The 24,078-nt window shown below is 39.5% G+C and overlaps 1 protein-coding gene across 1 annotated transcript in view; it reads right to left on the bottom strand.

Moving 5' to 3' along the window:
• Positions 1-1,334: 1,334 nt before the first annotated feature.
• Positions 1,335-24,078, bottom strand: part of SLC6A5 (solute carrier family 6 member 5) — a 68,482-nt gene continuing 45,738 nt past the window's right edge. Inside the window, exons 13-15 of the mRNA XM_078148283.1 lie at positions 12,756-12,856; positions 8,536-8,703; positions 1,335-6,254 (exon numbers count right to left, since the gene is read on the bottom strand). Coding sequence (XP_078004409.1) covers positions 6,099-6,254; positions 8,536-8,703; positions 12,756-12,856 — 425 coding nt within the window. The 3' untranslated portion in view covers positions 1,335-6,098. The remainder of the gene's footprint in view (positions 6,255-8,535; positions 8,704-12,755; positions 12,857-24,078) is intronic.

The raw sequence follows: 24,078 nt of genomic DNA, 5'->3' as shown, positions 1-24,078 counted from the left end.
CAATGGATGAAGAGCTAGGCTTGGAGTCAAGGAGGTTCAAGTCCTGCCTCTGATATGTAATGGCTATGTGACACTGGGCAAGACACTTAACCGCTCCATACTCCAGACAACTGAGTTTCCTCATTTGGGAGTTCTCTATATCAATGATATCACAGGTCCAGTCCCTATTTCCCATCTCTTATCCTTATTTAAAAAGATAACAAAAAATAAGACTGAGAAATATGTTGGGGGCATGCAGACCAAGCTGAAGACCTAAGAATTGTTGGACATCATTTGTTTCTCAACCAACATCCTCTTCCTCCCATCCCCAAGATAACTTTCTCTACTCATGTGAGAACACTTTCTTTTTGTTTTGTTTTGTTTTGTTTTTTAGGCAATTGGAATTAAGTGACTTGCCCAGGGTCACACAGCTAGTAAGTGTCAAGTGTTTGGTCTGAGGCTGTTTTTGAACTCCGGTCCTCCTGACTTTAGGGCCAGTGCTCTATCCACTGCTCCACCTAGCTGCCCCTGGAGGATACTTTCTAAGAGGATAAAGCACTATGCTTAGCTTGGAGTTTGCTGAACCAGTTTTCTCTTCCAATGTTATTTATATATCTACCTTGCTGGTATATGTAGGCTTAGTCACTAGATGTCATTCTCAGGCTTAGTCAGTGTAATGACGTTAATTCTTCAGGTTTCAACAGCTGCATTTTAGCCAGGCTGGTAGGGAATGGGGGAGAGTTGTTTTCCTACTTTGGGTAGTCCAGGTCACTCTTGCCATTACAATGCTGGAGTCTTGACCCAAAGTCAATTCATTATGGTAGTTTTATCCAAGATGAAAAGGACCAAGCTTTGGTTCTCCAGACAGGAAAGTCTTAATTCCAGTTCTCCTACCTAAACCGTCTTAAAGACTAATAAAGTAATAGTTAATTTACAACAAAAGATTTTACTACTTCTCTCCAACATTCACATACACACACATATACCCTTATACCACACACACCTACACACACACATACACACACACAGCCCTTTGAGGGGGATAATTAATAATTTAGCAAGCAACAAAGCATTCTGATGATTAAGAATACAACCATTTAATTGATATTTGTTTCTACAGTAGCTTGATATTTCATTTTCCCAGGAGGGTAGTTTTCCCTGGCTGCTCTAGGTTTCCAACAGTAAAATGGATCAATCCTGCAGATACCCAAAGGCTATTAGTTAAGTAAGAATGAAGTTGGGTAATGGGTTTCCAGCAGACACAACACAGTAACCATCATGTTTTAACCACTGACATTTATTTAGTGTTTTTAGAACTCATACATTATAGGATAAATTCTAATTTATAACAGCATTATATAATAGGCAAATATATAATACAATAAATTGCATTTGTACACATAAATACAAAATTTGAGGTAGGGCCTCAAGAATAATGACTTCTTAAATGAACAATATATAATATGCACTATATAAGATATATATGATGTATCATTTGTAACATATATTTTCTTCATGTATAGCTAATGAAAAAATATAATGACCTGATTAGGGAGCATATCTTTATTTTTCACAGGCAATAGTTTCCCTATGGAGCGCCTGTATTCATGACATTACACAAGTATGTAATTACCAATTAACCTATTCAGTTATAGGTCTGGAATAAAGTGCCAAAAAAGACAATAAGGACACAAGACATTATGCATGACAGACAACAGATTCTAGTTCAACACTAATTCTTATCCTAATGATGAAATACACCTATAAGGCAAATGGTAACCTGAAGATGTATTGAAAACATGGCAGGAAAACCAAACTATTGAAGTCATAAGATTCTGCTTGCTCTCCAGTGACAAGTTAAACCCCAGATCAAAAATGCACTCTTTCTTTGGTTGCAGGCTGCTTCGAGATGGCAGAGGCAGGGACCATGAGATAGCAGAAACACATGATCCTTCTGTGGGCCTGGACAGCCAAATCTCAGGAGGACAAAAGTTCCATATTTCATGAGTACCGGATATTCTCTTTGCAGAAAATTGGGAATTGAGGCCCAATTTCCCAATCTGTTTCTTCCAAGCTGGAAACTCCCCCCACAAACTATAGTTGGGCAAGTGGAGAAATCCCCCCCTCACATGGCTCATCCAAATTGACATTGCTGGACAGCCTACAGTGAAAAGTGCCCTGAATCCGTGTTTCTAGCATTATGCTGCCAAAACATAAGCCCTGAAAAGAGGAACAACACAAGGCCAAATCCCCATCAACAAATACGCATCAGGATGATCTTGCTCTCCATGGTCTCCAAAGCAATAGGATTATACAAGTCTCTAGGAAGGGGAAGATGATCAGTGAGCAATGAGATGAGCACAAAGGAAATCCGGACCTTCAACATGGAAAAATCAAGCAAATGGGTAGGTAGGTAGAAGGAGACACTGAACACTGAGGCACCTCTAGATGATCAGTGAAGTAGAACCTAATTAAAGGTTAGCTCAACCAAACAAAACACTGATGTAAAGACAGTCCAAGTCTGGTCCAAGTAAGAGTCATTATGTTCAACCCTTCTTTTTGAAGCATAAAGTGCTGTTGCTTCTTGCTGAAACACAAGTTGGTTATATTTCTTGCATATTAGAAATACTTGGAAGACCCCAAAACAGTTGAGGTCATCCAGGATTTTGCATTGAGTGTAGTTTTCATGCACAAAACACAAAGTAGGACATTTGAACTGGTCCCAGAATTTGACCTCTTTTGAGCACAGAAGCACGTGACAAACACAATTTTGAACAGATTGAAAGCTACTAACTTGCAAGGCTAAAATCTGCATAGAAAGCCACAACACCAATAGTTCATAAATATACAATTATTCTCCTTGGAGGACCTTACAGGGTCACTGGTTTTTCACATATGGCTTTTTGCTTTGGAATGAGTTTCTGGCATTTGTTGGTGTCACCAAAATAATTTCATCAATGGAAAATTACCAAGCTCTTCTGCACAATAATAAATTTCCCTAACAATTCCAATGTTCTTTAATCAAATGGAAAACTGTCAGGTAGTAGAGGCCCCACATGTAGTTTATGGTGATATTGGTAACTTTTAAAAATTCATTTATTTTTCTTGAGCTGGGTGCAAGCTTTTTAATGTCGCAGAAATATTTGTCAGAACTGTGTACATATTAGCTGAAATAGTACTGACCAAGTACTTAAGATACACTGGGTTTCAATGACTGGAAAGAGATCTGTCTTCTCTAATATCTCTAAACATAAAAGATTGAAAATTGGGAATGGCTATCACAATGAAAGAAATGAAATTTTAAAATTAAAATGCTTCAGATTTGCAGCCCCTAAGAAAAGTTAGGAATTTCTCACCTGGTACTAGCCACTTCAAACAATTTTCATCTAAAATTTCAAAATAGCAAGAAAACAACAGATGGCCAAAGAGTAGATGCCTATGTTTTATCTTCTTGAATAGATAAATTCTAATTAACACAAAAGCAGCCACTTCTAACTGCACAGTTATTAAAACTATCCAGTTAAAAAAAAAGTTTAACCAGCAATTAGGTTAACTTATTGTTTGGATAACCTGGCTACATTGGAAAGAATTTTTTTCTTTTAATCACCAAAAAATAATTGGAAGAAATTCACAATGGCTTCTGAAATCAAACTCAATTTTTAGCCAGAAAGAGGAAGAGAAAAGTGAGAGCAAGAGAACGATAGAGACAGAGAGACACCCAGAGACACAAAAACAGAGAAAATATAGAGGCAGAGATAGAGAATAGAAAGAGAAAAGACAGAGACCGAAAGACAGAAGTGGGTCGGGGGGGCGGGAAGAATCATCATCACATACATATAGTGGTAATTGATTTGTGGTCTTTTCTCCAACCATCAAAATAGAAAGTCTTCTCTGCTTTGGAAAGGTAATTCACTCTAACACCAAACAGATTCCCCCAGCTGCCCTCCCCTACCACAATAACCACTAAAGCCATTTGGTAGGGCCCATTCTCTTGATCAAATTGCTCTGCCAAACCAATGGTAGCTTCTTATCAATATGGCTTTTTCCAGGAAGTGAGTACACCATGCCCCTATGAAACCCACTGGCATAGGTGAATCAACAGCATAGCACTGTAAGGCTAAGTTGTGAGTGCTGATTTTGGTAAAGTCTCTGTACAAAGAGCATTATTCTGCCTCTGTGAATGACAACAAACTCTACCATAAAGTAGGGGTGAAGGGGACCTTGCAGACTATGGGGGTGTGGGGATGGAACCAAATCTCCCAACCCACTTTCATTCCATTTTTCACATACTGCTTAGGCAAACTTTAAAGTTCCACACCCACGTCAGCAAATGGCAACACTATTTGCCCTAGAAAAGAGAAAGCTCAGCAAAATGAGTCAGTATTTTATGCAAAAGAAATAGGTTTCTCTCGGAAAATGTGACGTTAAGGTCTGGTTTGGGGTTTTGTTGTTTTTCAAATGGATGAAAGTATCACATCAATAGACATGTTTTTAACTGAATATTTACCTGAGACCCTGTAATGTGAAGACATAGAGACAAATAGGAAAATGATTGAAACGGTCCCTCGAAAGGAATCAATTTTAGATTTGATGCTATTACAGTGGGCCAAAAAAAGAAAAGAAAAGAAACTCAGACTACTCTAGTCTAAAGTCACCATATCTACATTATTTTGTAAGATATTTATATGGATGTAAAACAGCACTACTGGTACACACTACATGAACACAGATCATTCTTTAAAAAGCTCATCTACTTATGTATAGGATATAAGGAGATAATAAAGGTTACAGTTTTGCTCATCTTGGTAGACATATTTTTCTCTCTCATTATAATGCAATTACAATAAGTGCTATAAATGGGGAATTCCTAAAATTGGATTGGCTAAATGTATTCTTAAAAGCTAGAGTCTTACTTGGCTTGATCACTACTTACCTAAGCTGTATTTATCAGAAAATCCTGTAAACGCAGTGACCTAGAAATGTTCTACCAGTCCAGGGACAGCATGACTGCCTTCTACTAAACTCTCCATTTCTCTATATTTTAATGACCACAGTTGGCAGTTACTGTGAGTGAAAAAAGTTGAGAGTAAAAATTGAGAAGTTATCAGTCTGTCTTTAAGAGTTTATGTCCTATATATATAAAATATATAGACAGAGTTGGGGTAAGTCTTGTTTTCCCAGAAGTCGAAAGAGAACAATATTTCCACAGCTTATAGAAAAGCATTTAAAGAGAAGAAATAAGAGAGCACTACATTGAACCACACAGCTAAATGTCATGTTAAAACTAGAACATAGAACTACTGTGAGAATATAAAATCTGGCACAAATTATATGATGGCTTCTTGAGAAGAGATCGCAGAAAGACAAAAAAAAAAATGACCCAAAACCCCACAGATGTGGCTTCATAAAGAAAGACTTAAATGGAAGGAACAGAAATGATTTTTCAGAGTTCTATGCTGAGAATGAAAAAACTAGGGGCTTCAAACTATGACACCTTTGTTCCAAATGAGAGAGACAAAATTCAAATTATTCATGGAAACTCATGAAATCAACCAATTCAGTGATGTCCACATGTACCCACCTGGCTTTATACCAAAAATACTTTCTGATCATTGCCATTTTAATGCCTTCCAAAAATAAATTTTCTCCTGAACTTTAGTTCTCTGGAAAAAACTCACTGAAATTGCTCATTCAACTCTCCATGCTAATATCTTCCAAATCACTGGTGGCCTCATGGCTGAGGTCACAACACCTTAGCACTCTGCTTCAACTCTACCTTGGCCACCAAAAGGAAACATGCTGCACTCATCAAACCATTCCTCCTTGTGGCCCAAATGACTGGTGGAAACAACTTTTTCCAATCCACTCCCTAAAGGTGAACAACAGCACAAGGGGAAAATCCAACACGTAGGAAGCCACTAACTGAAAGCCAACACTGCTTCAAGTGGTCTGTCTAGTTCTTCACTACAGCATGCGACAAAAAGTCCTACTTTTCTAAGCAACCGCTCTCATGCACAGAAGTGAAGGGAGATGTGGTAAGTGGGGAAGAAAGTAAGGACATGGGAGGGAAACAAGAAAAAAAAATCATAAATCAAGGCTGGGCTGTTGCTGCCATAAGACTAGCATTGGGTCCCCAGTTCGAAATCCTTCACTGGCAGTTTCAATCCCAGGGACGATGTTCCCAACGGGTCGATCATGTTCTTGTAACGCTCTCCACGGTGCCGAGCCAAAAATGGGCCCCAGTCTGGCTGTGGAGAACAGACCAACTTGAGCCTCTGAAAGAGAACCAAAGGATGTCTGTCACAGGTCACAGGAACCAAAGTCTTTCCTCCTTACACTTAAACTAAGAATTCAGAAAAGGTTTACTATTAGACCCACCTACCTTGTGACCCTCCCTAAATCTCCTATGGCAAGAAGTTGTTCGGCAAGATCGGGCCCAGTAATTAGCTGGGCCAGGAAAGGGGGATTTACTTTGGCTCATTTAAAATTGTTTACATCACCCTGCAAGTAAAATTATCATGCACTGCTGCTTAGGGTTTGTTTTGCACACAAATTTGCAAGATTAATAAAGGATACAGAGCCCAGATTTTAATTAGATATTTTTTTTCCTCCAAATGAAGAAAATTTGTAAGATTTTCTCCCCAACTGCTAAACATGTTCTTCAGAGGACACATGCTCAATTACTTCAGCTCTGCAATCTCAACAGTGGGTAGTGGTGGCATCTAAATAACTAAATTTTCTTTACCATATTTCCCAAAAGGACATAAATGGCCAAATAAAAACCCTAATCCAAACCCAAAAGATATATTATGAAGAGTGAGCAAAGATGTTCATTATCTTATTCAAAAAAGTGGTTACTTCTCTCTTCGGTTCACAGAAGCAGGTTCCTGAAGGCAAGCTAAAAATAATGGGAATTATCTAATTCTCTCACTGAAGTCTTCATTGAAAACTTAATTTGATTGGAGAATTTTGTATTTAAAAAAAGAAAGAAAACAAATCTCTGGCTTTGTGGATGGAGTAATTATATGTTTATTACCTATTAAAATGAATCTGGCTCCTCTATCAGTTACTTTAATCTCCACTTTAATTATCAGTTTGCAACCTTTATATCCCAAATCAACCATAATAAATGTATATAGCTGACTCATCAGGTTAGGACATTGCAGGCTAAGATGGAAATACCCATGACTAACACTGTGTTTGTTCCAGTTGAGCAGGATTTCAGAGCAGTGGGCTAAGGTGATTCATTGGGACATAATTGCAGTCACTAGGTCTCATTATATAACAGTGATCTAAAAACAGGACATGAAATATAGGAAAGATTCCCAGTGATGAAAACTGGATTACTGACTTAATGAGAACAAGTCTGCCTCCTATATCTGCCAGGGATAACTATCACATTCTAAGCAGATCATTTCAAATTAATGAATTTCAACTTCCATCCCCCTGGTTTTTGTGCATTTTCTAATATCGCCCCATGGTTGACATGAACTCATTCTACTTCTTGTATTCCAGATCCAAAGGGGCTCCTTTCTTTCTAGTTCTAGTTGACTGAAAGGGCAAGGACCCCAAGGACACAAGTTACTCAGTGTCAGTATTACTGCCCTCTAGTGACCCATATTTTTCCTTGTGCTCCATGGACCAGTGGTCATCCTAGTAGCCAGATTTTTCTCTTACTAGTACAGCGTGAATAAATTTGATTCTAACAGCAATAAAATCCAGATTTCGCTTTACTAGTAGCTTATATAAAGCAGTACAAATTTTCTCATTCATTCTGAAGAGGTGTTATCGCATTGATAAAAGTGAACATATACTATAGAATCACACCATTTTACAACTTTTGAGTTGCACAGGTCCTCTCCAGGCTAGTCCTTTCCTTTTATGAGGAAATCAAGGCTCAGAGATATAAAGTATCACTGAATCTAAAGGTAGACAGGTGACCCCCAAAACTGTTTAAGAGCCACTACATGGGATACATCCTATGCCACCTGTTCGCAAAGTCAATTGTTGCCTGGAGACCCTTATCTCTTTCCTACAGGGATAGTGCCAATCCCATCAATGTTAACCACAGTTGAACAGCAGGCAGCAAGGAGAGAAAACTGTGACAGATTAATTATACTGAATGTATTTCTAACATAGAAATGATGATAGAGTTCAGAAAGAAAAAACTGGGGTGGAGGGGAAAAACTAGTGAGAAAAAGGAATTTCATGTGTAGTTAAAAACTAAATACTGGGATTTAAAATGCAGGTGAGGGAAGAGAAGAAGGAAACTCCAGGGAAAGGAGCTGAAGCTATGATCATTTATTCAACAGAGCTGTCACCAGGTTGAGGAATAGCATAATAATAGCTCTGCATTTGGATTGGCTGAAAACCTCCATTAGTAGAATAATACATAATAAAAATGGATTTAATAGAAAACTGTGGCAATTATAATCACTTAATCATCGGGTCTACCTCTTGAATAAGTTTACTGAATCTGTTTTTCTTTTCATGCATAGATTTCCCTGGCTTTCCCTTGGGAGGGGTTAGCAGGGGAATAGAAATCCATAGAATTACCTCAATAAATTTGCCTGGAGCTAGATGCATTTTTATCACAAACATAATTGGGATCCAAATAACTGAACAGGCCAGCATCAACCATCCAAGCACCATCGACCAGTTGGGGTAGCGGTAAGAGCCATAGGTCATGGGTTCCCACTGATAAAAACTGAAGCAAAGGATAAACTGGAAAGAAGGGGAAAAGAAAACAACACATGGTTAAGGCAGGTTCATCAATAATAACTTGGAGCATGTCATCCCACACACAAAGGAATTAAATTGGCCCTTCTTCTAATTCACCTGGCCAAACTATGGCTCATATCAAGCAAGTAGCTCCTTGCAGAGTTTGACCCAGAATGACACTGGAGAAGTTATCTGGTGCAAACTACAGCTATAAAGACTGATTCATCTATGTTTCTTTTAATAAACAGTGGGGGAAAGAGTATTGTTATAGCTTTCTGGCCTTACAATTGGGTGGAGGCAGCATGGTGGGTCACACACTAAAAAACAGGAGCACAGGTTTGTAATCCTGGATCTGCCAGTCATTAATTGAGTCACTCCATAAGTCTCAGATCCTTCCTATGCAAAATAGGAATAATTGGTCCCCTAATTACTTGTCCGGGACAATAGTGGATAATAGACTAATTCTGCCCCCCACCCACACAAACCCACAGCAAGAGATCCTCTGAAGACTTGGTCAGGAAATAACATGAATGATCCTATTTGCTGAAAATGAGAATGAGAGAAATGGAAACAGGTGTGTCTTGCTCTCATCAAGCCTTCAGAGTCATTTCCCAGGGACCGTAAGGCTAGATTTGCCAGCTTTATTACATCTCTAGGAACAGTGGCCTGGATAGTCACATGATTTGCCTCCCTACTCCTTTGAAATGAAAAATATCAGTGTTTAAAGTGGAGTGTGGAGAAAGAATTATAGTAAATAGAGCACATGAAAGCACTTTGAGAAGCATAAAACCTCGTACACATGTAAGACATTTGTATAACATCTTCATCATCATCTGTTATTATTATTATTACCATCACCTTTACTGGCACACCAAGCATACGTAGTCCATACATAGTCTAAGCAGTCATTTCTATGCACTCAGACTTCAGCACAAAAATTCTAAACAACCCTGGCCTGTAGACAACTATTTTTTCATGTTCCTACAACGAAAGAGCACTACTCCAAGTTCCTTTTAAACATTTGCCCCTAGAGTTATAAGCTTTATTACACAGTCTATTGGCACTATGGTCTAATGTAATTATGTTAAGTTGCTCCATTTCATTTACTATATAAATAGCAATACATCTGCTTATGTTTGTGCATAATTCAGTAACGTGATCTGACTATGTATGCAATAATTGCATGGAGAATATTTATAGCCCTGTAAATCCAAGGAGGCATGCATAAAAATGATCAATTTTATTTCCAGGGCTACAAAGTCATTTAAGCCATAACGTTAGCTCTTCCTAGCTCACTACCAATCCTAGATTTGTAGTAGGATACAACAAGAACACACAACAGTGGATGACAGGGTCTTTTTACTTCCATGTCTAGATGCACAAATATCACATCATGCTGATCAATGTAAGATCATTCTTCATACTAAATTCCTTTCTCAGGATTTAGTTTCAATAAAATCTCACCTATTGACTATCCACTGATAATGTGGTGCTAAGTTGAGTCAAATCCACCCACCACCGAAAAAAATCTGAGCTTGCTTCCCAGAAAACAGTACACTAGCAAGGACATTTTGTTTTACGTATACCTTCAGAAATGGTTTCCAAAATGTAGGGCCACTTGAGGTCAGAGTGTATATAAATTCTCACTGAAAGAAGATAGTTTGGTTTTTCCCTTTGCTCTCATACTTTCTTTTTTTTAATTTCTTTTTCTTTTCTTTTTGAAATTACATCTGCTTTGATTTTTAATTTAACTAATGTAATTTTCTTTCCCTCCCATATCCTACCCTAAATGAAAAACAAAAACAAAACTCTTGGAACAAATACTCACCATCAAGCAAAACTAATTCCTGCACTGTCCACATTTTCCCCTAGGATGAGTTACAGTACGTCGTTTCTTTAGCAAAGAACTAAGTAGATGTGTTACACAAGAAACACATAAAGTCCTTAGAAAGGTTGAGACTAGAATCCAGTTCCTCTTAATATTCTGTTCAGTGGCTGGGCCCACAGGAAAAACAAACCATCAAATGCTTCTCTTCACGGGAGAGCAATCTGTCACCATTAGCTAATGCCTGAACAACAGCAGATTCTCTCAGGGAAGGAATGGAGAGCTAAAGGGAGTTGGGAGGAATTTCAGTGTTTTTAACTCAGTAAAGTCCCAGATTCATGTCAATGCTAAATGGGAGATAGAGGTGACTCAAAGTCTTCACCTGAGCCCATTATTGAGTTCAATATTCTTCTAAATGCCACGAAAAAGAACCACAAAATTGAAAGCAGCACATCTTGGGTGAAACATGTAACCGTGTCACTCCTGTAGTATGTGGAAAGTGGGTAGGGATGGGGAAACAAAAGCAAAAGCAAAATCTCAATGGATATGCACAGCTTAAAGAAACCTCCCAATATAGAAAGAAAGAAAGAAAGAAAGAAAGAAAGAAAGAAAGAAAGAAAGAAAGAAAGAAAGAAAGAAAGAAAGAAAGAAAGAAAGAAAGAAAGAAAGAAAGAAAGGAAGGAAGGAAGGAAGGAAGGAAGGAAGGAAGGAAGGAAGGAAGGAAGGAAGGAAGGAAGGAAGGAAGGAAGGAAGGAAGGAAGGAAGGAAGGAAGGAAGGAAAAGAAAGACCCATGAGCAATCTAGTGTTTTTATTTCAACTATCTCTATCTAAAAAGGGCATGATTTTTTAAAAATCACCCTAAATTCAGTTGCACCTGAAAGAGACCCTGAAGGAAGAAGGCAGGGATATAATTGCCCCCAGTGTCAGACTGGCTGGGAAGCAGAACAATCCTCTTTACTGTCCTATCTCTGCATAGGGATGGGAAGCATGCTTTAGAGATGATAGATTAATCAAATATGCCTTTGGCTCTGTGCTTCTCATCAGAGAGATAAGGATCTATAATTTATTTCCAACTCAGAGACTGATATGGCACATGTAAATGTATATACTACACTTCCTCAGAATCCAACAAGCATCTCTCCAGTTCAAATGTCTCCACTACTCCCCTAGGGCAAAAGAGTGAAAGCAGGCAGGCCGAATCCCATAGGGATTCCAATTTTTATTTGGGCCAATAAAAAAACCCCCACTATTGGCAGCAACTGAGGGGCATGTTCTCACTCCATCAATAAAGCATTTCCCTTCGACCAAGTAGGTAATTCAGATCTTTCTATAGTGGACTCAGTTCTGGTTTTAAAAGAAGGCAAACATATCTTACACCCTTTAAAATTTCACATCTAAACTCTTCCAGCAAAGGGGACTTTTAGAATAATGGGCAGGGGGAGGGGAGGACTGCATGCCAAAGTAATGCTAATCACTTTCCATGTAGACGGAAACAAATGCATCACATAGGTCTTTTTTTCCCCTCTTTTTGTTCCAGCCTCTCAGAAAGAAGTTGAAATGATGTGATTATATTCTCCATGACAGCAAAAGAAAAGAAAATGCAGATTTTCTTCACAATTATCTTTCTCCCTGCCTGATTTCCTTCAGAGATACCAGCACTCAACCTTTGGCTGGTCATTCTTAGTCTGGCTTCTAGCGCCACCTGCTGGAAAATGGGAATATGAGAGCACCCATAGCTTTCCAAAGAGCATTAAAATAAGAGATCGTTTATCGAGACTTGAGGGATATCAGTTTACAGCTGACAGGGACTTCAGAGGAGGAAGTTTGGGGTCAGGGAGCTTAAATGACCTGCCCAAAGATGCTCAAGTAGTTAGCATCAGAGGTAGGATTTTAATCCAGGCCCCCTTACTGCGGAACCAATTCTCTTTCCACTGAACCTACTGCCCCAGGGATCAGGGGAGAATCTGCAGTATGAATCCAGGGGCCCATCTCCATATGAAGGTCTTTAAAGAACACATCAGCAACCTCTTGTACAATGAAAGGAGAAAGATTCCCTTTGTAAGTACGCATAGAGTTACTAGGATAAGTACACAGTGTTCTCATCTTTGAGATTAATTACACAAAGCTACCACGCTCTGCTCTTTAGAAGGGAAGCATAAACAAATCAAATAAATCCAGAGAAATCTAATTCATGAGTTGGAGCATCCACTGGCAATATATGATCCTTACTGTAAGAATAGTAGGTGTTACAAATGCCCAGCAGACTTTCCAGAATATGTTTGGCTGGAACCCAATCATCATTTCTATATCTTCACAAAATCTCTGCAAACCTGCAAACAAACAAGCAGAAGCAGTCAGGGCATCAGGCAATGTAGGAAGATTGGGTCTCATTACAGAAACACATTCAAGTTCTTTGGCCTAACATGGCACCTGACTGATACAAAGGTCATACCACTTATGTAGGAGACCATCTGATGCACGAGTTGCTCTCTGTCCAGAAGATAATGTAGAATTGAAACTTTAAATAGCTATTAAATGCATGCAGCAGTACGATTCAAGGATTTTACCTCCTGTGACACCTAAAAGCTATTGGTCCACCAGTAGCATTTAGACTATATCAAAGCAGTCTAACACCAGCTCAGACTTGCACATATGCTCATTCTGTTGTCTTTGACAGTGCATCAGTTGATAGAATCAGAGACTTAGAGCTGGAAAGGACTTTGGAGGTCATCCAATCCAATGACTTCATTTTAGAAATGAAACTGAGGTTCAGAAAGGAGAAATGACTTGCCCAAGGTCACCCAAATAGCAAGTGGCTGAGCCAAGATTGACTAAATCCCATGTTTTTTTTTTAATTTCTTGAATCATTATGCCACTCATCTAGAAAACCCTATGATAAGCTCATCCAATGGGTACAGCAGATAATGAAAAAGCCTCACAGAATGAGTTTAAAATTTATTATACTTCATGCGGTTTTCTGTTCTCATTAGTCAAACCGATAAAGCTGGCTTTTATGGGCCTGTATCTAGGATACATTTTTGTTTATCCTATGCGTGGGGCCAGCTGTAGAGCCATCAGACAAAAATTTCCCCATTATAAAATCATTGTGTCTTGATCAGCTTCCCTCCTTGGTTCAATGAGGCTTATTGTCATCCCAGTCACAGATACAATTGTAATCCATAGGTTAAAGGAGATGGGGAGAGGAGGTGGGTGATAGTGGAAAGACTCATGGGACCTGCATTTGAATCCCTTGTCTACCGCTGGAGCTTGGACAAGTTACTTAAACTCTTTGTGACTCAGTCTTCTCATCTATAAAATGAAGGATGTAAGATTACATGAACTCTGAGATTACTTCCAATTCTAAATATCCGATCTTATGATCCTAAGACTCCATACATCAATCATTCCAAAGACCTTTTCACTTTTAAAAGGCATGGGGGGATAAGCCAACACATAAAGAATAATAGATGGAAAATGCTTTTGGGTCATGGGGTTACTGTTTTCCCCCTTAACCTCACCAACTGTGCTTGGAAGCACTAGAAGAGAATCAAAGTTTCCCTAAGACTGGTTCCTGCCCTCAAAAAGCTTATATTCTACTAAGTCCCCTTTGCCCCATCTCTGACAGGTAGTAAGTAGTCTTCCTTCTACCCAGACACTTCTAGCTTCTTCCTTCATTTTTTAAACAGAAAACTGATGTCCTGTCAGGAGTAGCAGGATAACAAAATTCGAGCTGGACAGGATCTGAGGAGACCATCTAGTCAAACGTGTACCTACCAATCTGCTCAACTGGATCTTCATCTAAATGCTCATCCAGTCTTCATCTGAAGACCTTCAGAGACCATGAAAGACCACAAATTTACTCTTTCTCAAAGTTGCCCGCTCTGTTTTTAAGATAACTCCAAGTGTTAAGATTGTTTTTTTTACTATTGAGCCTAAATTCTTTTGTCTGCCACTTTGATATCATATCCATTTAGGTGCTCTCTTTCCCAGCCTAAACATTCTTGGTCCTCATTCTTCAGATCCTTCCCTAGCCTGGCCACCATCCCGGGTAGCAGGGTAGCCCCCAGTGTATCAATGTCATTCTTCAAATTTGTTCCCCAGATCAAAGCAGAGCCTGGAGAAGAGAAGGCTTAGCAGGAGGCACACGATGGCGATCTCCAAGCATATGAAGGATTGCCATATAAGAAAACTCAGCTTAGTTTTGCTTGTCCCCAGAGGCAAGTATTAGAAGCAAAGTTGTAGACAGTCAGACTTAGACTCAATAGCACATATTGTATACACAGTATATATAGAAGAGAGATCACATCATACTTGAGAATTTCCCATCTCTCTTGGGCTGATAATCTTTGTAGAATTTTAGGCCATGGATTCCTATCTATCTGGTCTATGAATCTTGGAAATTCACCCTCCACTACTGAAAATGTAGGTGGAAACATGTCAGGTTATCATTGACTTTCCTCCCTTGTAAAACAAATCCCAAGGTAGTACAAATTCTAAGACAGAATACTTACTTTTCCCAAGTTCTCTAATCATTTTTACTTCAGCACTCAGTTCTTTGTTTCTGGTCATAGTTTAATCCAAGATAGCATAGAGCATAGATTTAGTCTTGGAAGGAATCTGAGAAATTAAGTCCAACCGCCTCACTCTGCAGATGAGGAACTAAAGACTCAAGAGGTCAAATGACTTACCCAGGTTCACACAGATAGTATCTGAGGTAGGATTTGAACTCAAGTCTTTCTTACTCCAAGTTCAGCACTCACTTCCTATGCCATTTTGCCTTTTCTAGCAGTTCTTCTGACCCTGCCCTATCACTTCAGCAATGTGAATAATTACAGCTCTGTTCCCTGCTGCCCAGCTAGGTAGCATGGTAGATACAGCACTGTGCCTGGAGTTCGGAAGACCTGAATTAAAATCCAGCCTCTGACACCCCCTAGCTGTGTGACCCTGAGCAAGTAACTTAATCTCATTTTCATCAACTGTAAATGGGAATAATGATAGCACCCCGCTCCCAGGGTTGTTATGAGGATCAAATGCGATAATATTGGTAAAGTACTTAGCACAGTGCCAGGCACATTAAAAATGCTTCTCCCCTTTTCCTTTGCCCTGTCCTCTCCAACCTCCTGCCTCTACCCAGGTTTCCAGCCATGCTTGTCCTTTCTGAGTTTCCTGGATCCCCCTGGGTTTTCTAAAACTGGGAAGAAGTTCCTTAGTTCCCCTTCAGTTTTCCTTTTTCTATTCTCTTGCCCCATTGGAATCCCCAGCCCTGTCTAGATCCTTCATGCTGCTCATTGGTGACCACAGGTATTTCAGAACCCTAAAGCCCCTACACCTCTGCCTGACTCCTTCCTCAATACAGCCCTCTCCCCACTGAATCTCTTTTTTTTGGGGGGGGTGCCTAGGCAGTGGAGTTAAGTGACTTGCCCAGGGTCACACAGCTAGTAAGTATCATGTGTGTGAGGCCGGATTTGAACTCAGGTCCTTCCGAATCCAGGGCCGGTGCTCTATCCACTGCACCACCTAGCTTCCCCCTCCCCATTCAATCTTATGGGTAAACTGTTAGACTTGGAATCAGGAAGGCCTGAGTTCAAATCCTGCCTCAGACACTTACTAGCTATGAGACCCTAGACAAGTCACTTAACCTCTTAGCCATAGTTTCCTCATCTATAAAATTAAGATAATAATAACACCTACCTCATAGGGTGGTTGTGAGAGATAATGGAATGATCTATGTAAAGTGTTTTACAAACCTTGAGGTGGTAAAAAAGAATGTTAGATATCATTATTGTTATTATTATTCCTGTATCTCATTACCTGAGGGATCTACTACTCTCTGGGACATGGAAATGAATGACAACAGGTTAATTAGATAAACTAGTCTCTGCTCAGGTATTACTCCCCTCAATGCTGATATTTCCTAGCCCTTTAAAGTGGGCAAAGCACTTTACATTCATTATCTCATTCCAACCCTGCAATAATCCTATGAGGTATGTACTGAATGTCTTATTAAACTCCATGTTACAGATGACAGGTTAAGTGACTGCTAGCCAATGGTGCCCCTACTAGTAAGTATCAAAGGCAAGATTTGCACCCAGGTCTCTCTAGACTCAAAACACAGTGCTCTTTCCACCACACAACACTGCCTCTTGGTGCAACTGAAATGATTAGCTTTGGCTGACAAGCCAACAGGAGAGATCATCTTTGATTAGCAGGAGGTTTCTCAGTCTCCCTGTTTTCACATCATGTAGAAGACTGCTTAGTGTCCCCAAGAGCACACATTCCCGGAAGCATGTAGTCCTTGCTTTATTTGCTAATTATCGCTAGTATCCTGGCAACTCTAGCAAGAAAGATGATCTCCAACTTGCCAAGCATTCATTCACTCACATTTCATGGGTAGAATACTTATTGTCACAGCTCTGCAGGAGCCAACCTGCTGTGACTATGATCATTCCTGAAGCAGAGTAAGGCTTAATGCAAAGTCTGCTAAAACAGCAGGCCCCTGGAGTTATAACTAAGCATAGCCTAAGACGTCTAATCACCTCTTGTTCTCTATCTCTAGGTTCTAGAATATTCTTTATAGGACCACGGGGGGCAGGGAGATAGCTGGTAGAGGGTGGATGTCTTCAGTTTCCTTCTTGTTCTTGTTCTGATAATGAGATCATCACCATCTTAACAGTTGTGTTAATTACCTACCCTGTGGCCCAGACCAAAACTCTCTTCCAGGGCCACTTTGCCCCTTTTTGTATTCTTTCCCATCAGAATGTAACCTCTTTGAGAACTGGGTCTGACTCACTTTTGTATCTGTACCCTATTGCCTAGCACATCGCCTGGCACAGAGGAGGTACTTAATAAACACTTGTTCCTTAATTAAATTACTCTGCCTGCAAAGGGCAGAGTTTTGTATGCATGGAAAGGAGCAATAACAGTCAAGACTGGAATAGTAAGTTAGTGGTAGGTTATAGAGAGCCTTGAGGACCAGGAAAGGTAGTTTGAACTTCACTCAGTAGGCAATAGAGAGTCACTGAAGGTTTTTTGAGCATGGGAATGATGTGAACAGATGGGTGCATTAAAAAAAAAAAAGATTATTCTGACAGCAGCATGAAGGATAAGATTGAAGAAGAGAGAGAAATTGGGATGGGAAGACCTGAAAGGAAAATATTGTATGCAGTAATGGGGAATTTTACTAGGATGGTTGCAGTAGTAGCAGAGAAGGGAACAAATGTGAACTGCTTTAGAGATGAAAACTACAGGTTCTGGTCATTAATTGGATATGAAGGGTAAGGGAGAGAGGAGTCAAAGACGATCCCAAAGTTCCAAGTATGGGGCAGTGAGTGAGTAGAGGTGCCAATGACAAAAACAGTGAAGTCAGAAAGATAGATAATAGGCTCAGTTTTAGATATGCTAAGTTTGAAGTGCTGCTCGTTGACATCATTGGAGTTTATCTGGAGCTCAGAAGGTCAGGACTAGAGAAAGAGATTTGAGAATTGCTGGTAATAGTAGTAGTCTAGGAAACCTTAGGAGTGAATGAGATTTCTGAGGGAGAGAATGCAAAAAGAGGCAGGGATCAAAGATGCCTATCTTTGGGTAGCACCCACATTTAAGGAGCCAAGGACATAGACAAGAAGCAGTTGCAGAAGTAGGAGGAGCATGGTATCTCTGAAACTGAGAGAAGAGAGTTTCATTAGGACCAAAAGCTGTAAAAAGATTGTGGAAGGAAAAAAAGGCTTTTGATTTGGTGATTGTGGGGTGACTGGTGCCCTTTGAGGGGGCAGTGTCAGGGGAGTGATGGGGAAGGAAGAGAGAATATAAGAGCTTGGGGAGGGAGTGGGTAGTAAGGAAATGGAGGCATTCATTAAAGATAATTGTGTCAAGAAGTTTAGCAGTGAAGGGGAGAGATGGGATGTTAGTTATACAGGGAAAAAAGTGTCAAGGGAAGACTTTTTTAGGATTAGGGAAGCTTGATCATGTTTGTAGGCAGAGGGCAAGGAGCCAATGGAAAGACGGAAAATAAGATAAAAACAAACATTATTCCTAGCAATAGCACCAGAATTAGCCAATTAAGGCATTTGTACACTTACGAATTTTCCTTTTTCTTTGTTGCTTTATCCCATTGTACGCCTGCTGGTGGGTAGATGTTAGTGTTGTTGTTTTTCAGTCGTATCTGACTCTTCATGACCCCTTTTTGGGTTTTCTTGGCAGAGATATCAGAGTGGTTTCCCATTTCCTTCTCTAGTTCATTTTATAGATGAGAAAGTGAGGCAAACATGGTTGAGTGACTTGTCCAGGGTCACACAGCTAGCAGGTGTCTGAGGCCGGATTTGAACTTGTGAAGATGAGTCTTCCTGACTCCAGGTACAGCACTCTACCCACTGCACCACCTAGCTTCTCCCCAAGTATAAGTAATAAAATTCTTTTTTCAAAAGAAATAAACGAGTTACATGCTGTTTCCAAGGAATAGGATGAGAAAGGAAAAAGCCAGACTCTTTTCCCACTAACAAATCTGAGGCTGGAGCCGAAAATTCACCAAGAGGTGGGGGGGGGGGGAGGCAGTAAGAACCAAAAGTGAACACCAGTAAACCATGAGCCTAAGTCTTAGTAGAAAACTGCTCCCATCACTAAATGGGCCTTGAGCAACCACAGAACATGAGTAGAAATCAAGGAATACCTTCTGTTTTACTTTACAATGTATGACTTTATGACTAACTTTGAATGTCCACAAAGTTCTTTAAGAAAAACTTGAAAGTTGTGCTATGTTAACATTGTCTAGGTGCTTCCTTGTGGACACACTACAAGTTACAGCTTCAGGTCTATTTGCATGCTTTGCCATCCCAAGTGGAATAACCTGCTTTAAGAGAGAGTAGGTAGCCCTCCTCAGAGGTCTTCAAGCTGACGTTGAGTGACCATTTGCTGGGTATGATATAAGGGGGGCTCCTTTCACATATCACTTGGATGAGATGACTGGGGAAGCCTCTTCCATCTCTGAAAATCTATGACTCTCAGGATATCCTCATTCAATAATCAATCAATAAACATGTATTAAGCACCAGCTATGTACCAGGAACTGTGCCAAGTGCTGGGGATACAAAAAGAGGCTAACGATAGTGCTTGCCCTTATGGAACTTACACTCTAATGGGGAAGATGACATGCAAACCAATATATACAAAGCAAGCTATATGCAGGATAAATGGGAAATAGTTAATAATTAATGGGAAATAATAATTAATGGGAAGGCACTAGAATTGAGAAAGACTAGGAAAAGATTCTTGTAGAAGGTGGTGTTTTAGTTGGGACATAAAGGAAGCCAAGGAGGTCAGTAGTCAGAGTAGAGGAAAGAGTTCTAGACACAGGGGAGAGCCTGAGAAAATGCCCGGAGAAGAGAAATGGAGTGTCTTGTTTATGGAACAGCTAGAAGGCCAGTACAGTACGCGTTGGGGAAGAAGGTGACAGAAGACTTGAAAGGTAAGAGGAGTTAGGTTATGGAAGGCTTTGAATGCCAAACAAAGCATTTTGTATTTGGTCCTGGAGGCAATTGTGGGGGGAGGGGTGGCAGTAATGTGATCAGACCTGCATTTTAGGAAACTCACTTTACTGGCTGAATGGAAAATGGATTTGAGGGGGGACAGACTAGAAGCAGGCAGGTCCACAAGAAGGCTATTGCAATAATTAAGGCATGCAGGGAGAGGGCTTGCAGTGTCAGAGGAGAGAAGGTCTGTTTCACCTTTGGACAAGGCCAAATACATTTTGAGTAATCGGATGTTGGAGACGGAAAGGATCTTAGAGAGCAGCCAATACTAGGCACTGGAAGGGGTAAGGAAAGGGAGACACAAAAGAAATGCATCACGGTCTATGCCTTCAATGAAGAAACTACTTCCTAATCGAGAAAAAAATTAATTAGCTTCCTAGAAATTCCCATTAGAAGTTAATTTTAATGTATACAATGCAGGTTTTCTCTGTTTGACATTCCCTCCTTACTTATGACTCTAGGGATTCCTGTTTTACTTTCAAATTCAGCACAAACACCATCTTCTACATGAAGCCTTTCCTGATTTTTCCCTCCTTCACCCTATGTCCCAGCAACTCCAGTTTTCTCCAATATAATTATCATGCATTTCTTTCATATGTATTTTTATACAGCCTTGTATGTACATATCATTTTCCTCTTTAGATTACAAGCTCCTAGAAGGCAGAAATAATTTCACTTCTATCTCTGTATTCCCAGCACCTAACACAGTGCTAGTCATACAGAAGAGGCTTAATGAATGCTTGTAGATTAATCAACCATCTAAGAACAGTTTGTACCCAAAGACAATAATGGCATTAACATATAGAGGATGTTGACTACGGGCAAAATTGGGAAGCAGATGAACCTTGTCTTCTTCAATTTACTCTCCCATCCTCTATCACCCTCAGCCTCCTCACCCTCAACCTTGTGTGTCCCTCTCCTAAAAATCCTTGCGAAAGTATTGACTGAGAACAAATAGTAACTGACCTTCATATAGAATTTTAAAATTGAAAGGGCACCCTACATACATCAATGGCAGACACAATGTCTTTTCTAAGCTTTGTATCACACCCACCACCAAAAGGCACAGTGCTTTGCATGTAGCTGGCAGTAGAACTCTGCTCTCTTCCCCACACTACCTGGAACGGTGGTAGGCTCATAGAATGTATTCATTGAAGGCTTTTGTCACTGATTTAACAATTAAGACCCTTTTTGCCTTCTGCCTATTGTCCCCTATCAAGCAAAGCAAGGAAGATTTATATCCTGCACATCAGCTCTATACTGAGATTTGAGAGTTGTGAAAGAGCCAAAATACAAATAAAGAGGTCAGATGGGAAGCCAGTAACATCAGAGAGGGAAAAAAGTAAGTCCAGATTAGAGGGCTTTTTTTTAAATTAAAAATCTTGATGAGTTCAGCAAGCAGAACATGTAACAAGAGCTGAAGACAGATTTATTCCATCATAAAAGCCACTGCCTGGTGCAGTGCCAACATCCTTATTATGAAAAGTACAAGGATGTGGAAGTCAATGTTCCAGGGGGTGTGAAACAAGCAATTGTTGGAGGTGGAAAATAAATCACACCAATTTAAAGCACTGTGATCTGAGCGAATGCACAGACAAAATTAAGAATTTCAACTCCAGTGTGGAACCAATCTATTCTGCCTCTACAAAACCCCATGTCATTTATCTGATCTCTTATTCTTCTAGCCATAAGGTCTGTGTATTGGCTCCCAATAAAATTCAAAGAAATTTAAAAGCGATTTCATTTATTTAGAAGGTGCTTAAAGGCACAATGCCTGAGTCAAACTCAGAGAGCTAAGTTTCCATCCTTATACTGGGGTGCTAGAGGCCCAGGGCCCTTTAAGAATACCGAACCCAGATTGGTATTGAAACCAAGCACAGAACTGAACATTCAGCATATTTTTTTTTTAATACAAACAACATGATAGGATGGATAGAGTGATAACTTTGGATGAAGAAGACCTGGGTCCAAATCCTTTCTCCAACCCATAAAAGTAGGGTAACCTTGGGCAAATGATTTAATCTCCGTCTCAGATATCTCACAAGGATATGTATAGTGGAAAAAGCAGTGACCCTGGAGTCAGGTGACCTGGTTTCAAATCATGCTTCTTTTATGACCTTGGGCAAGTTAGTTATCTTCCTCGAGCCTCAGTTTCCTCATTTGTAAAATTTAATCATTGAACTTGAGAGCCTCTGAGGTCCCTTCCAGCTCTATTTCGATGATGCTAATTCATAGAGTTTGGCACCTGGATCTGTGTTAATGGTGGAAGTTAAATTCCCAACATGACTGAAATCACAGATGGTTCTCATATCTCGTGTTAAAAGCCAATAAGCATGAAATTCCCTCTGTTAAGAAGGAAGTACACATCTCCAATTGTTAAAGCTGGAAGAGACCTTCGAAATCACATAGTTCAGCCCCTTCATTTGGCAAATGAGGAAACCTAAGCCCAGAGAGACTGCACCGAGCAACATCAGGACCAGGGCCAGGGCCCCTCGCTTCCCACCTAGAACTCTTTTCACTTCAGCTTATTCCCTCTTGTTTCATTGACTCACTTAGTTTAAAAGAAGATGATGCAACAAGCAAATTGTACTCGTCAGGGCAATGTTTTTCTGATACGTCTCATTTTTGTCCAGCCTTCTACTGACTTGGCATTTTTATCTGGCCTCATACTATTGAAGTGGAATGCCAAAGAGCAACCCTTTCCTACATGGTACTTAGAGTACATATCATTGCTTTCCTGAATGATCAATATTAAAATATAAGCCATAAACTCAAACTACAGTGGGATACAGTAGAAAGAGAATTGGATCCATAATTTGAAGACCTGGATTCAAATCCCATACCTGTGTGACCTTGGACAACTGACTTGACCTCTCTGGGACTCAATTCTCTCCCCTGTAAAATGAGTGGATTTGGCTAGATGTCCTCTGAGGTCACCTTCTAGCTCTCAATTTATGATCCTCTGATCCTATTCGCTTTATCGGGAAACATTCTATTCTGATTGGTGGGTTAAAAATCCATTTAAGGAAAAAAATAAAAAGAAAAAAGAAAAAAGAATCCATTTAAGGTTCAATCTGAAATTTTCATCTAAAACGTTCGTGCTGGAGGTAGCCCAGTGAGTTACAGTCTTCATAGAAAGAGGAAGTGCCCACACCCATTAAATCGCAGATTTGCAAAAGTGTCCAAGTATTGCAGATCACTAAGGGCACCAGCACCAAAACTTTCAAGATACATATACATAGGTAGAGATAGAGATAGAGATAGAGATAGAGATAGAGATAGAGATAGAGATAGAGATAGAGATAGAGATAGAGATAGAGATAGAGATAGAGATAGAGATAGAGAGAGAGAGAGAGAGAGAGAGACATAGACATAGATAGATAGAGACAGAGACAGAGACAGAGACAGAGACATAGATATAGATATAGATATAGATATAGATATAGATATAGATATAGATATAGATATAGATATAGATATAGATATAGATATAGATATAGATATAGATATAGATATAGATATGGATATGGATATGGATATGGATATAGATAGATATGGATATAGATATAGATATAGATATGGATATAGATATAGATATAGATATAGATATAGATATAGATATAGATATAGATATAGATATAGATATAGATATAGATATAGATATAGATATAGATATAGATATAGATATAGATATAGATATAGATATAGATAGATATGGGTATGGGTATGGGTATGGGTATGGGTATGGATATGGGTATGGGTATGGATATGGATATGGATATGGATATGGATATGGATATGGATATGGATATGGATATGGATATGGATAGATATAGACATAGACATAGACATAGACATAGACATAGACATAGACATAGACATAGACATAGACATAGACATAGACATAGACATAGACATAGACATAGACATAGACATAGACATAGACATAGACATAGACATAGACATAGACATAGACATAGACATAGGTATAGGTATAGGTATAGGTATAGGTATAGGTATAGGTATAGGTA

This window comes from Phascolarctos cinereus, unplaced genomic scaffold, assembly GCF_003287225.1.
Source record: "Phascolarctos cinereus isolate Bilbo 61053 unplaced genomic scaffold, phaCin_HiC Scaffold_9;HRSCAF=440, whole genome shotgun sequence".
Lineage (NCBI taxonomy): Eukaryota > Metazoa > Chordata > Mammalia > Diprotodontia > Phascolarctidae > Phascolarctos > Phascolarctos cinereus.
This window is presented reverse-complemented; position numbering and strand designations above follow the sequence as displayed.